Here is a 12,091-nt window from a genome sequence, read left to right as displayed (position 1 = left end):
ATATTGGAACCACGACCAACTCTACATATCCAGTGTTATAACCTATACTAAATACATATATAACAAATATAAATTTAGGGTTCACCTCATATTTCGCGTTTTGATCAAGTTCGAGTAGATCCCACCCGATTCTAGAGAGATATCAAAGTTTGAGAGAGAGAGAGAGAGAGTTGAGTGTAGTCGTAAACTTTTTAGTTATTTTCGTGATTTTGTTCGATAAAAGATCAATAGTTAGAAAGACGAGAAAGACCAATAATCGACCCATACTAAAACCCTACCATGTCACCTTATTATCGTTAGGTTTTCTCTCTTACATATATAAAAATGGTTCAAAATGTAAAACCATATTTGTTATTGACGAAATATACGAATCCCATTAAGTAGTGGGTTGATATTGAAAGTATCCCAAAATTAGACATCTTTTCCAAGGTACGTAACGCAACCGCTTGTGTTTATTAAAACTACATCACAGGATGACTCGAGAGTGGAGGCCATTGGTTCTCTTGGGCGGTTTTTGGCGCTACCCGCCTGCCCTCAAAGGTCATAATGCATATATATATATATATATATATATACACATATATGTATGCATATATATATACACACACACACAGAGGGAGAGAGCATCGGGTGTTTAAAAAACTGACGAAAAATGGTGGCGTCAAAGATAGCATCTGTCTCGAAACCCACTATGCCTTGCTTTCCATCCACCTTTCCATAAATCCCACGCAATAGCCTACACTTATTGATTGCTTTATCCTTACGACCATACTGTCTTTCAAGTTGCGTACACACACAAATTACCACAAGGAGGGAATCTTGATCAGATGAATCGAGGGTGTTCCAAAAAATTTGAGCTTTCTGCAATTTAAGGTGGTGATTCATGGATTAATCAGCACTTTCTTGAAGATGAAGATGAAGATGATGGCTTATTCCTTTTGATTTAAACAGACAGACAGACAGACATCTAGTTGTAGTTGTAGTTGTAGTTGTAGTTGTAGTTGTAGTTGTACTTGTAATTGTATAGCATTGATGATGGTTGATGAGGTGGCCGTAGCGAGAGGTTCCGTTTTCTTCTATGGAGTCGGTCATATGCTCAATGACATAACCGCCGCCTGCTGGTTTACTTATCTCTTGGTGTTCATAACAGATATCGGATTATCCCCCAGGTCTGCATCCAAATACCAGCATCTTTTTTCCATCTATTTATTGTATAAATTTGGAAAGTTATAATTTTGGTAATTTTAAATTAAAATTTTTAATATTTGACATTTTAGGTAGTCCTCCGATGATATCTAAAAATATTGACGGTTAAACAAAAGACTTTGATACCCAAACATATATGAGATGCATTGTGATACCACTCTGTTACATCTCCGATCGACCATACAAACAACCTCAGTGTGATACCCAAACACATATAATATGCATTGTGTTACCACCAAGGACGGTGGCCGAAGGATGGGGGACAGAGAGAGAAGATAGAAGAGGAAATACCTAAAATGTCCTTGCATTAAAATTTAATTCAAAATTACCAAAATTATAAATTTCGTCATTTATCTATGAGATTGGACCTCACGGTCACCACAAACTAATTAATTCTCATTTGATTAGACCCTTATATATATACAATATAAAGGGATGGGATCATGTGATACCAGTTTGTTTTTGTGAACAACACATTTTTACACTTGCAACGTCACAACAAAATATTGTGAAGGTAGAGAATTCTGAACTTCCACAGTAAAAACATTGTGAACGTTACATTCAGAGTGTTCTATTGTGAAATTTTAAGTGTAAAAAAATGGTATACGAAAACAGGGGTGGTTTTATATGATCACCAAATCTATATATATCCTCTTAGTTTTGATTGTTTTTTTTGTCAAGGGATGCTGCTACTGTCATGCTTTCTGGTCAGATAGCTGATGGATTCACAACCATATTTGCTGGTGAACTGGTATATACCTAGAAAAGCAGGTTAAGGAGTACTAGATTGCTTTATAGGATTTTACTTTACATCATCAAATACTATATGTCCTATGTAAAAAATGTTATAAAAAGTTTATAAGGTCGCAGGACGTTTTGGGGCATCTTAACAAGTTTTTTAGCACAATTTTGGAATAAGACGTGCTATTAAATTTTTATATGATATTATATGAAAAAACGTATGATAAAAACAAATGTCCTGTAAGAAGATCATAAATGTCCTACAAAAAGCTAATAGAACATTTTATTTTAAAAGTGTTATAGAAAACTTGTTTAGACGTCCAAAAAAGCTATATAAACCTATTTGGCATTTACTTAAGACTATATAAACCTATTTGGCATTTACTTAGGAAGGATCTACTAGGACACTTGCATTTGGGGTATGATTATGTTGCAGTGACTTCGCTTGTTTTGCCCTAGAAAAACCATGAAACTCAACATTTGGATGATACAATAAAAATGCGAAGAATCGTGTGAAAAGTGAAGTTATTGTGAGAAGCGTAAGAAGATATTTGAACCCATGATCACTTTTAATCTTATGTCCATCCATGAATTGTGCTTTGGAAGAGAATTAATCCGGTTAGTGTTGACATTCAGTTAAGATTGATCCAAGGATGAAGATTTATTCTTACGCTTCTCACTATAACTTCTTTGGTTCAGTGATATAATGAAAGTTATAGTGAGAAGGGTAAGAAGGAATCTCCACCCTTGGATGTACATTAGAGATGGACCAGATCAATTCACGTATCAAGCACAATTTATGGGTGGGTTTGAGATTAAAAGTGATCAAGGGTTCTCTTCTTGCCTTCTCACACGATCCTTCATATATATATATATATATATATATATATATATATATTCTTAGTGAGACTGTTTCATGGCCAATAATAAAATGTATATGGTTCCTTTGAGCAAATAAAATGTCCTGTTAGCTTATTTATATAACACTTTTGAGAAGTATCCTACAAACACATCTTTTATATGACTACATTCTTTTTGGTCCAATAAGCCAGTCTAAACTCGATTTTGTTGTAATGTCTATGTGTTAGGTTTATAATCTTCGATGGCATATTACGTTCAGTGGTTTATGTTATTGTTTTTTATCGAAGATTTAACACCCGCCCACTTTTGGAAACACAGATAGACAGATTTGGACATTTTAAGGTATGGCATGGAGCCGGGTCGATTCTGGTAGCCGTTTCATTCTCCTCTGTGTTTGGAGGCTGTGTTCCTTGTATTATTTTCGGCAATGAATCCAGTTCGTTGCAAACAATTGGTTACAGTTTTTTTGCAGCGGTCTTCAACGTCGGATGGGCTGCTACCCAAGTCTCACACATGTAATCATTTGCTTGTTGGATTTATTCGTCGTCCTAGTTGATTCACACTCGGGGGTTGTTTGTTTACCTCTTAATAGTTCCATTAAGATGCAGCATATGAATCGTTAAGAAGTGAATCTTGTTTGGCAAAAAAAAGTCTGCCTCTTAATGGTTCTAAAACCCTCTGAATGATTTTGTATCATGGATCTCCCTTAACCATTAAGAGCCCTAATTACACAATTACCAAACAATTATATTTCATTTTGCACTATATCTTTGCACTATATCATGAGAGCCTCTTAATCATTCTGCAACAAACCATTCAGCAACTGTCAAACAACCCCAGGGAACCTAATCCTTGATATAACCATTAAATGAGGCTTTAAAACAAGTGATGTCTTGCTGAATACAGGTCTATGGTGAATTGCATCACTCTTAATTCGACCAGCAGGGTAGTGTTGACCAGTTGTCGGAATGCGTTTTCGATGGTAAGCTATTCTTATACGTATCACAGTATCGTTTACGAGTCTAAGTATTAATCTTTTGTTAATGCCGCTTTCTTAACTCCCTACGTCTAATGAGTTGCCCAACTCGGACGAAGGGAGTTGAGAAAGAGGCTAAAAAATGACATACTTCTCGTGGAAATTCTTTTGAAGGTTGCAAACCTCAGCTTATATGCCATTGCCTTCTCGGTCTTCCATATTCGCCCTTCTAAAACCACTTCCGACGTTGAAAATCAGGTATCAGAATTGAAGAGCTAATGTTTTTGTACGTTACTGTTTGCTTTCAACATGACGTGGTTAACGCTTTGAAAATGAACAGTATCGTTGGATTGCATACTCATCGATATTTATTGGATGCTGCTTTGTGGTCGTATTTCACATCGGCACGAAAGAGCCAAGGTATTCAATTGTTTTGGCTTTTTTGCCCAATTGTCTTCAGATTAAACAGCAAATCAAACGAGAATAGGACTGTTTTACAGGACTTAAGCTTATAGGACCAACCAAAGGTTATATGATACTTTTGGGCGTCTTAACAAGTTTGTGAGAGTATTTGCGGTATACAGATATCATATATACTTTAGAATTTTCAGAGACACATATTGACTTTTTTGTTCAGATGAATGGGTTTGAACTTCAACATGATAGGAATGTTTTAAGTCCTACTTACAAAGAAATTGATACATGCTCTACATTAATGAACCAGGCGAAGTATCGTGTGAGGAGGGAAGTTACGGTGAGAAGCGTTTTTAACCCTTGATCACTTTTAATGTCATGCCCACACATGAATTGCGTTTTAGAAGGAAATTGATCCGGTGGATCACGGCGCACCTCATTAGTGTTGACATTCAATTAGGATTGATACAAGGGTGGAGATCTCTTCTTACGCTTCTTACAAAGAACCTATCCTTAATGAACTATACTACAAATCCAAATATGTTGATTTTCATTTACAACAAATTTCACAGGAATTTTTGATTGAAAACGTCAAGAATCTGACCGCGGAAGTCGAAAATATTTCTGGGTTTTTAATATCTTTTCAGTAAGCTTGTATTTCGTTGTAGGTCTATAAGGGGTTTCTTTACCAAATGCTTACCGGGTAAGCATTTATTTGTCACTTACCTTACTGGGTAAGAGGCTTGGTGACAATGAAGTTTTTACCCAATAAGGGAGAAGACTCTTACTCGGTAAGGGACACTTACAAGCAATCTATTTTTATGGCCGATAATGTTAATCGATAAGGTAAGTGAGTGTGGTGAGTCTTGCCGGTAAGCACCTCAAATTAACATGGGGTGGTGCCTGATTGGTTTGAGCTTGACTCCAAAGGTCAAAAGTACCAGGAGGTCCCAGGTTCAAATCCAAACAGGAATAAAAATCCCCTTGTGGCTACTGAGGTTCAAATGCGGTGACTCTGGGTGATAGCAGGTGATCGCCCTGGGATTAGTCGGCTCGCATAGCGGGTTGGATATCCAGGTTGATAAAAAAAATTATAGATATTTTTCATGTATGCAGATTGAAGGAAGAATCTCGAGGGCATGGGTATGAAAAGATATCATGGACTTTCTGGTTTAAGAAAGTTCTATACTATCAGGTTGCTATTGTCTATATGTTCACCAGGCTAATTACCAATGTTTCACAGGTAATCTTAAACACTATTCACACATGAATCTTGGAATTCAGAAATATTTCCATTTTAGGAAACTATGCATGTTTGAGGTGTTTTAACATTGTGAATTTTAGGCATTCCTTGCATTCTATGTCATCAACGATCTACGAATGGCTCAATCTTCTAAAGCATTGGTACGTAATTACACAAACCTACTGATCGATCACGAGATTCTTCTTTCTTTTCGCCTTTTCTCATTGCCCATGAAACACGATTTGCAGATTCCGGCCATGATCTACATTTGCAGCTTCATCGTATCCATTATACTACAGGTCTCCTCTCGGAACTTGTATCTCGAATTAGAATGATCTTGATGTTGATTCGGAAACGTATTTCGTATAAATTTTAACGCTGAAAAGGATTCAGTTTGAGTCCGTAATCTAAAAGATCGATGATCGGTGATTTCTGTACCGTGTAGGAGCTCACTTGGACCGGCCAACGCTTGAAAGCCTTCTTTTCAGTTGGAGGTGTTTTGTGGATCCTTTGTGGATCAGCAATCTTCTTTATGCCAAGAAGCATGAAGGATGTCATGTACTTTCTTTCATTACTCATCGGCATTGCGAATGCTCTTATAACGGTACAACACTTTCTCGGTACTCGCTACAGCAAAATTATGTTTATAGGACGTCAAAAATGTCTTTAGAGATGTTTGGTCAGGTATTAACCGAATGAAAATAAAAGAAACTGTTTGGTTTTCTATAATATAATAGGTTCATTCCCCCCAAAGCACAAAATTTCATTCCTAGTTAAACTGGAGGGGGAAATGAAAATGCCCAAAATTTCATTACAGACCCTAAGTGTCATAATAGACTACTTTATACGTTGGCGGATGCACATTAATTATAAGTGTAGGGGGCACAGGCCCCCAACAAACTAAGCCTAAAAACAACCAAATAAAGCATTAATGGTAGGTTTTTAAAAAAAATTAACAAAAAAATATTAATAGGCCCCAACAATTAAATGTAAGATACCAAATCTAAATTTATGCATTTCATTTCAATTAAACGATCTTAAGTTCCAAATCTCAATCTATTGAAAATCATTTTATTTTTCTTATTTTGTTTGCTATGATGCTAATAATTTGATTAATCACTATTTTGATTTTTTCCAACTTTCTTTTTGCATTTTATTGTTTTATAGATTTATAATTATTGCTATTTTTTAATTATTAATTTCTCTTTCTTAACTGTTATTTGATTTAGGATTTTTTAATTTGTTATTTCATTTGGGTTTGTTATTTTGATTTAAGGTTTGCTACTAGTTTGTCTTTTATTTTTGATTTATTGGCCTTTTGCTATCTGATTTTTTTTAATGGAATCTAAGAGGCCGTTTACCAAACACTTAACTGGTAAGTACTTACCGGTAAAATTCAACACTATCATTTACTTGTCCGGTAAGATTTTAGTTCACGAAAATGACATTATATGCAACAATTTACCTGGTAAGCGCTTACGATGGTAAACGTCATCGCTCTCATTTATCGGGTAAGACTTTTTTCCTTACCTCGCTCTTACCGAGTAAGATTCTTGGTCCTTACCACATTCATCCGGTAAGGTAATGCGACTTAGTAAGCTCTTACCCAGGTAAGCGTTTGGTAAACAGCCCCTAAATTATGGGCCTCTTGCCCTCTAATTTCTTGCTACTAACTATTAATGTGTAGTGTGTTCATTGGCTTTGGTTTTACCGAAAAGTAAAATATGTACATGACATTATGATGTCTCGGTTTATCCAAAATAGTCAAAAATTAATTGAAAACCAAACCAAATAAGTTATATTTATTCGATAACTGAACCGTTTAATCCGGAAACCAAATAACCTGAAATCGTATTGGTTCGAGTGAGTTATTTGGTTTTAAAAAAAATTGACACTCTTAAATGTGCCCCCAATAATAGAATTTCCTGGATCCGCCACTGACTTTATATGACTTAAATTTATTTGACTGTACAATTGTGTAATCTATGTAAAAGTGTTACGATAAAGTTATATTACGATCTATTAGACGTCTTAACAAGTTTAATCTTATAAATTGAAGTCCTGTAAAGTAGTTTATTACGACACCATGGACATTTTTGACATCCTATAAACATGATTTTGTTGTAGCTATTAATCTGTTTTTGAACTTCTTCATTTAATTATGTTAGGATTTGAGGAACTTCTTTAAATTCCTTTTAAAAGACCTCTTATAGATCTAAAGAGGGCAAGTTATTACAGACGAAGAATCGTGTGAGAAGTAGAGTTAAGGTGAGAAGCGTAAAAAGATATATGGGCTCTTGATCGCCTTTAATTTCAAGCCCACACATGAATCACGCTTGAAACATGGATTGATCCGGTGCATCTCATCTCGGTGGAAATCCCTTCTTATGTTTCTCACCGTAACTCTCCTTCTTACCGGAACCCAACCCAACTCTTACATATATATATATATATATATATATATATATAGGGGCTTAATCAAATGAAAACTGATTAGTTTGTGTTAACTGTGAGATCCAATTTCAACCACAAATCAACGGATAAATTAGGAAATTAATAATTATGGTAGTTTGAGTTAAAATTATTATTAAAGGGTATTTTAGGTATTTTTTAAAAACTCATCTCTCCTCTCTCATCTCTCATCTTTCCGACCTCCAAATCTCCGGCCTCCGGTGAACAAAAATCCGGCATATATCAAGTAATCACAAAGATACACAATGTGATACCCATTGTGATATACAGTGGGAATCAAATGGTATCACAGTATATCACAATGGGTATCACATTGTGTATCTTTGTGATTACTTGGTACCTGCCGGATTTTTGTTCACCGGAGGCCGGAGATTAGAGGTCAAAGAGATGAGTTTTTTAAAATACCTAAAATGCTCTCTAATTATAATTTTAACTAAAACTACCATAATTATTAATTTCCTAATTTATCCGTTGATTTGTGGTTGAAATTGGATCTCACAGTTACCACAAACTAATCAGTTCTCTCTTGATTGTTGAATAATTATATGTTGAATGGTTTATGTTAACAAATTAATGATGATATGGCATGGTAGGTCACTGGAGTAAGCATGCAAAGCTATCTGGTAGGTGAAGACGTCAAAGGCTGTGCGTTTGTTTACGGATCATTGAGTTTTCTTGACAAGATGTCGTGTGGGATTGCTTTGTGGGCACTCGAATCATATCAAAGTAAGTCCCTCTTTCACAGGAACGAAAACAACCTGCTTCGACTTTCACACTCTAATTAATTTGTTAACTTCAAATTGCTACGGATTTGTAAATTCCGAGGACGTTTTGCCGAATCCGCATTAGATTTCTCTTACGAAAACAACATTGTTCAAAGATAGAGTGACGATAGCGTCGCATTTGCAATGGGTAGTCATAAATTTCCAAAACAAAATCAACTAGTTTGACTAAAACGGCTCGAAATCAGAACCAATAACACTACACCAAAATTGGGTTTTATAATATGCTAAAAATGTTTCAAAGTGTTGTAATCGAATACTTTATATGATTTAGGTTTAAAAGTGTTACAATAAGTTTATCAAACGTTTTTAGGCATGTTAACAAGTTTTTTATGACGCTTTTGAACTTAACAGTTATAAATGATACTTTTATATGACATTATTTGGGTTATTAATAGTTGATTACCGCAACTTTAACCGACCCTGCACGGAACTTGCCTACAACTCTTAAGGACACCAATGTGAGGGAGCATTTTTTGCGTGACTCGGCGGAGGCTAGTGGGGCCTGGGTTCGAACCCAGACCTGGCTTGTATATCGGCAAAGTCGTCCCACCCCTTTGCCAACTGAGCTACATGCTAAAGGCTCTTTATATGAAATTATTTTTATAATCTTATTTTAACACTTTATATATGCACAAAATTTTTTGGTCCTTTAAAATTAATTCCTACAAAGTAGTCTATTAGGACACTTAGACATTTTTGACGTCCTGGAAAGCCGATTTTGTTTGTGAAGTAGTAAGAGAAGTTGTTATGTTCAAGCTCTAACTCGATCATGTTAATTTTGCAGGTACGTCTGGACCCTTGCAGGATTGCAGGCCAGTGTATACATGTTTTTCGGTTTCAAGATACGGGTTGGGTCTTGTTCCGGCAATTTGTGCACTTGCCGGAGTGATTGTGACATGTACCATGAAGCTCGAGAAGCCCCGTTTAAAGCCTCTGAGGGTGCCTCTTTTAGAATAGCTCGATACCACAAAATAGTGAATGTTCTTGGCCTCGTACATTTCATATATTCCTCAGTTTTTCTTTTAAACCCGATTTCATGACGCATGCATTTTGCAACCCTGCGGCTAGCTTACTTGTGAGTTGGTCGGTTTACTCTATCTAGTGACGGATCCGGAAATTTTTATCGTTGGGGTCACATTTAAAGGTACCCAAACCAAAATTGTTTCGATTATTTGGTTTTCGAGTTAAAAGGTTCGGTTAACTCAATAAAGATAACTTATACGGTTTGGTTAACAAGGGGGACTCTTACAAGTCTACTTGCCGGTGTCTTCCTTCTTTGTGGATAGCTCAGAATCACTGCATTTGAACCTTCGTGGCCACAAGTGTTAGAAGTTAAAAAACAAATATTTGCAAAGTTAATCCATGTTGATTACTGGAACGAAAATCGTAGATTACTCTAATACTAATAAAACAATATTATATTATTCTAAAATTCCACATGATGAACACTTAGGGGCCGTTTACCAAACACTTACCCAGTAAGTGCTTACCGGTAAAATCATTTACTTACCGAGTAAGATTTTAGTCCATCAAAACGGCATCGTATGCAACAATTTACCCGGTAAGCACTTACTTTGGTAAGAGTCGTTACCCTCACTTACCGGGTAAGACTCTTGGTCCTTGTCTTACTCTTACCGGGTAAGCTTCTTGGTCCTTACCATATTCATCCGATAATGTAATATGATTTGATAAGCGCTTACTCGAGTAAGCATTTGGTAAACGGCCCCTTATACAAGTTTATAAACCTATAAAATCAACCTGAGTTATGGTTTTCTTAGTAACAAATACTTGATTAACAAGATTTTTAAGATAAAGTTTATAATGACATTACATTATAAACTTGTAATCACGTGAGACTCACTGAGACCATTTTTTATACTTGAAACTTCACAACAAAACACTATAAAGGTAACCTTTACAGTGTTTTTGTTGTCAAAGTTGGATTTTTTTACCTTCGCAACGTTTTGCTGTGAAGTTTCAAATGTAAAAGAATGGTCTCACAGATTTCACGAAAACAAATTTTACATTATATAGATATTGATTTGATATATTTAGTTGTGATTTGGAGTATAATAAAGGTGAACCGGTGGAATCTAAATCTGGATCTAGTTGGCGAGCAATACGGTGGGCCTCCAATCCGAAGTTTAAAATTGCATAAAAGTTCACATGTTCAAATTCAATGAAAAATAAAAATTCTCTTATAGTTACAGAGGTTTAAATATAGTGACTCTGGGCTACCCACAAAACGGATGGTCGTTTTGAGATTAGTCAACTCGTATAGCGAGTTGAATATACAGGTTAATAAAAAAAACAGTGTCTCACATGTTTAATTATCATTATCTTTTAAATATATATTTCATATATTAAATATGCATTGTTTTTTTAACCTGGATATCCAACCCGCTATGCGAGCCGACTAATCCCAGGGTGTTCACCTGCTTTGCATATATCCCGGAGTCACCGCATTTGAACCTCCGTGGCCACAAGGGGATTTTTATTCCTTCTTAGATTTGAACCTGAGACATCGAGGTACTTTTGACCTTTGGAGCCAAGCTTGCTTTTCATTTATTTGGGAGTCGTTAAAGAGAGAAATGAAGTTGGATAAAACTTTAGTCAAAGCTTGCTTTCCTTTTACTTTTTAATATGCTGACTCAAATTTGTTTACCTATCATGAAATTTCCTCGAAGAGAATCTAACTTTCAGTCACGATTTTGGCAAAAATCATAACCTATAGACCAAGAGAAATCGTAATCGTTGTATATCAAAGTCGATGATTAATACCATAAATGGAAATGATTATGGAATTAAACGGACAGTTACAAAACACATGAAAAATGCATCAACAGTTAAGACGATAAACTATCAGCTGCAAACGTCCTTTCTTCATTCTATCTAGGCAAGAATCACGATGAGAAGCAATCACACAATAGCCCCAGTTCATATTTCAGCTTGGCTGTCGAAACTATGGGACGACGAACCCGAGAATGTGTATGTTAATCTAAGGAGTCATTTGAATGGACTAGGTCTTGTTAGAAAGGTTATTGTTTAGTCCTAGGGGTGGACCCAATTATTTGTGTTGGGGCTTTCGTATATGTGGTTGATAATAGCTTTATTCAGATAATTGAAACCATTGCACCTATCAACTGATAAATCCATCAAAGGTACACCCATCAATAATAACTAACCCATCCATTGTTGATGGCATCAGTTGCTGCTTAGGACACAATGCCACTAACGAGAACATCGCCTCCGAAGGCACTTTCGTCAATATTTACAAATATTTAACAATAACCACACATAACAACTTATCACTAAAATCCCCGCGCCAACTGACTTCCAAGGGCTATGCCCCTTGATGCTGCAAGGTGGCATGACCTCCTTGCCCCCCCGGCC

General features: G+C 35.9%; 1 protein-coding gene across 5 annotated transcripts; it reads left to right on the top strand.

Annotated features, from left to right (window-relative positions):
• Positions 1–644: 644 nt before the first annotated feature.
• On the top strand, positions 645–9,727 carry LOC112526309 (major facilitator superfamily domain-containing protein 12-like). 5 transcript variants are annotated; one of them, XM_025136559.1, is made up of 14 exons: positions 645–873; positions 956–983; positions 1,014–1,169; positions 1,888–1,957; positions 3,127–3,323; positions 3,715–3,790; positions 3,959–4,042; positions 4,125–4,204; positions 5,315–5,441; positions 5,543–5,602; positions 5,690–5,740; positions 5,887–6,045; positions 8,507–8,639; positions 9,483–9,727. In XM_025136559.1, the coding sequence occupies exons 3-14, from the start codon at positions 1,033–1,035 to the stop codon at positions 9,653–9,655; spliced, it is 1,347 nt and encodes a 448-aa protein (XP_024992327.1). In that variant the 5' UTR covers positions 645–873; positions 956–983; positions 1,014–1,032; the 3' UTR covers positions 9,656–9,727. The 5 variants fall into 5 exon arrangements, with proteins under 5 accessions (XP_024992327.1, XP_024992326.1, XP_024992328.1 ...); XM_025136558.1 differs by having other exon boundaries at positions 645–983; XM_025136560.1 differs by lacking the exons at positions 645–873; positions 956–983 and having other exon boundaries at positions 1,142–1,169; positions 1,888–1,977; positions 3,127–3,177; positions 3,270–3,323.
• The last annotated feature ends 2,364 nt before the right edge of the window (positions 9,728–12,091 follow it).

This window comes from Cynara cardunculus, assembly GCF_001531365.2.
Source record: "Cynara cardunculus var. scolymus isolate 2C chromosome LG 14, CcrdV1, whole genome shotgun sequence".
Taxonomy (NCBI): domain Eukaryota; kingdom Viridiplantae; phylum Streptophyta; class Magnoliopsida; order Asterales; family Asteraceae; genus Cynara; species Cynara cardunculus.
This window is presented reverse-complemented; position numbering and strand designations above follow the sequence as displayed.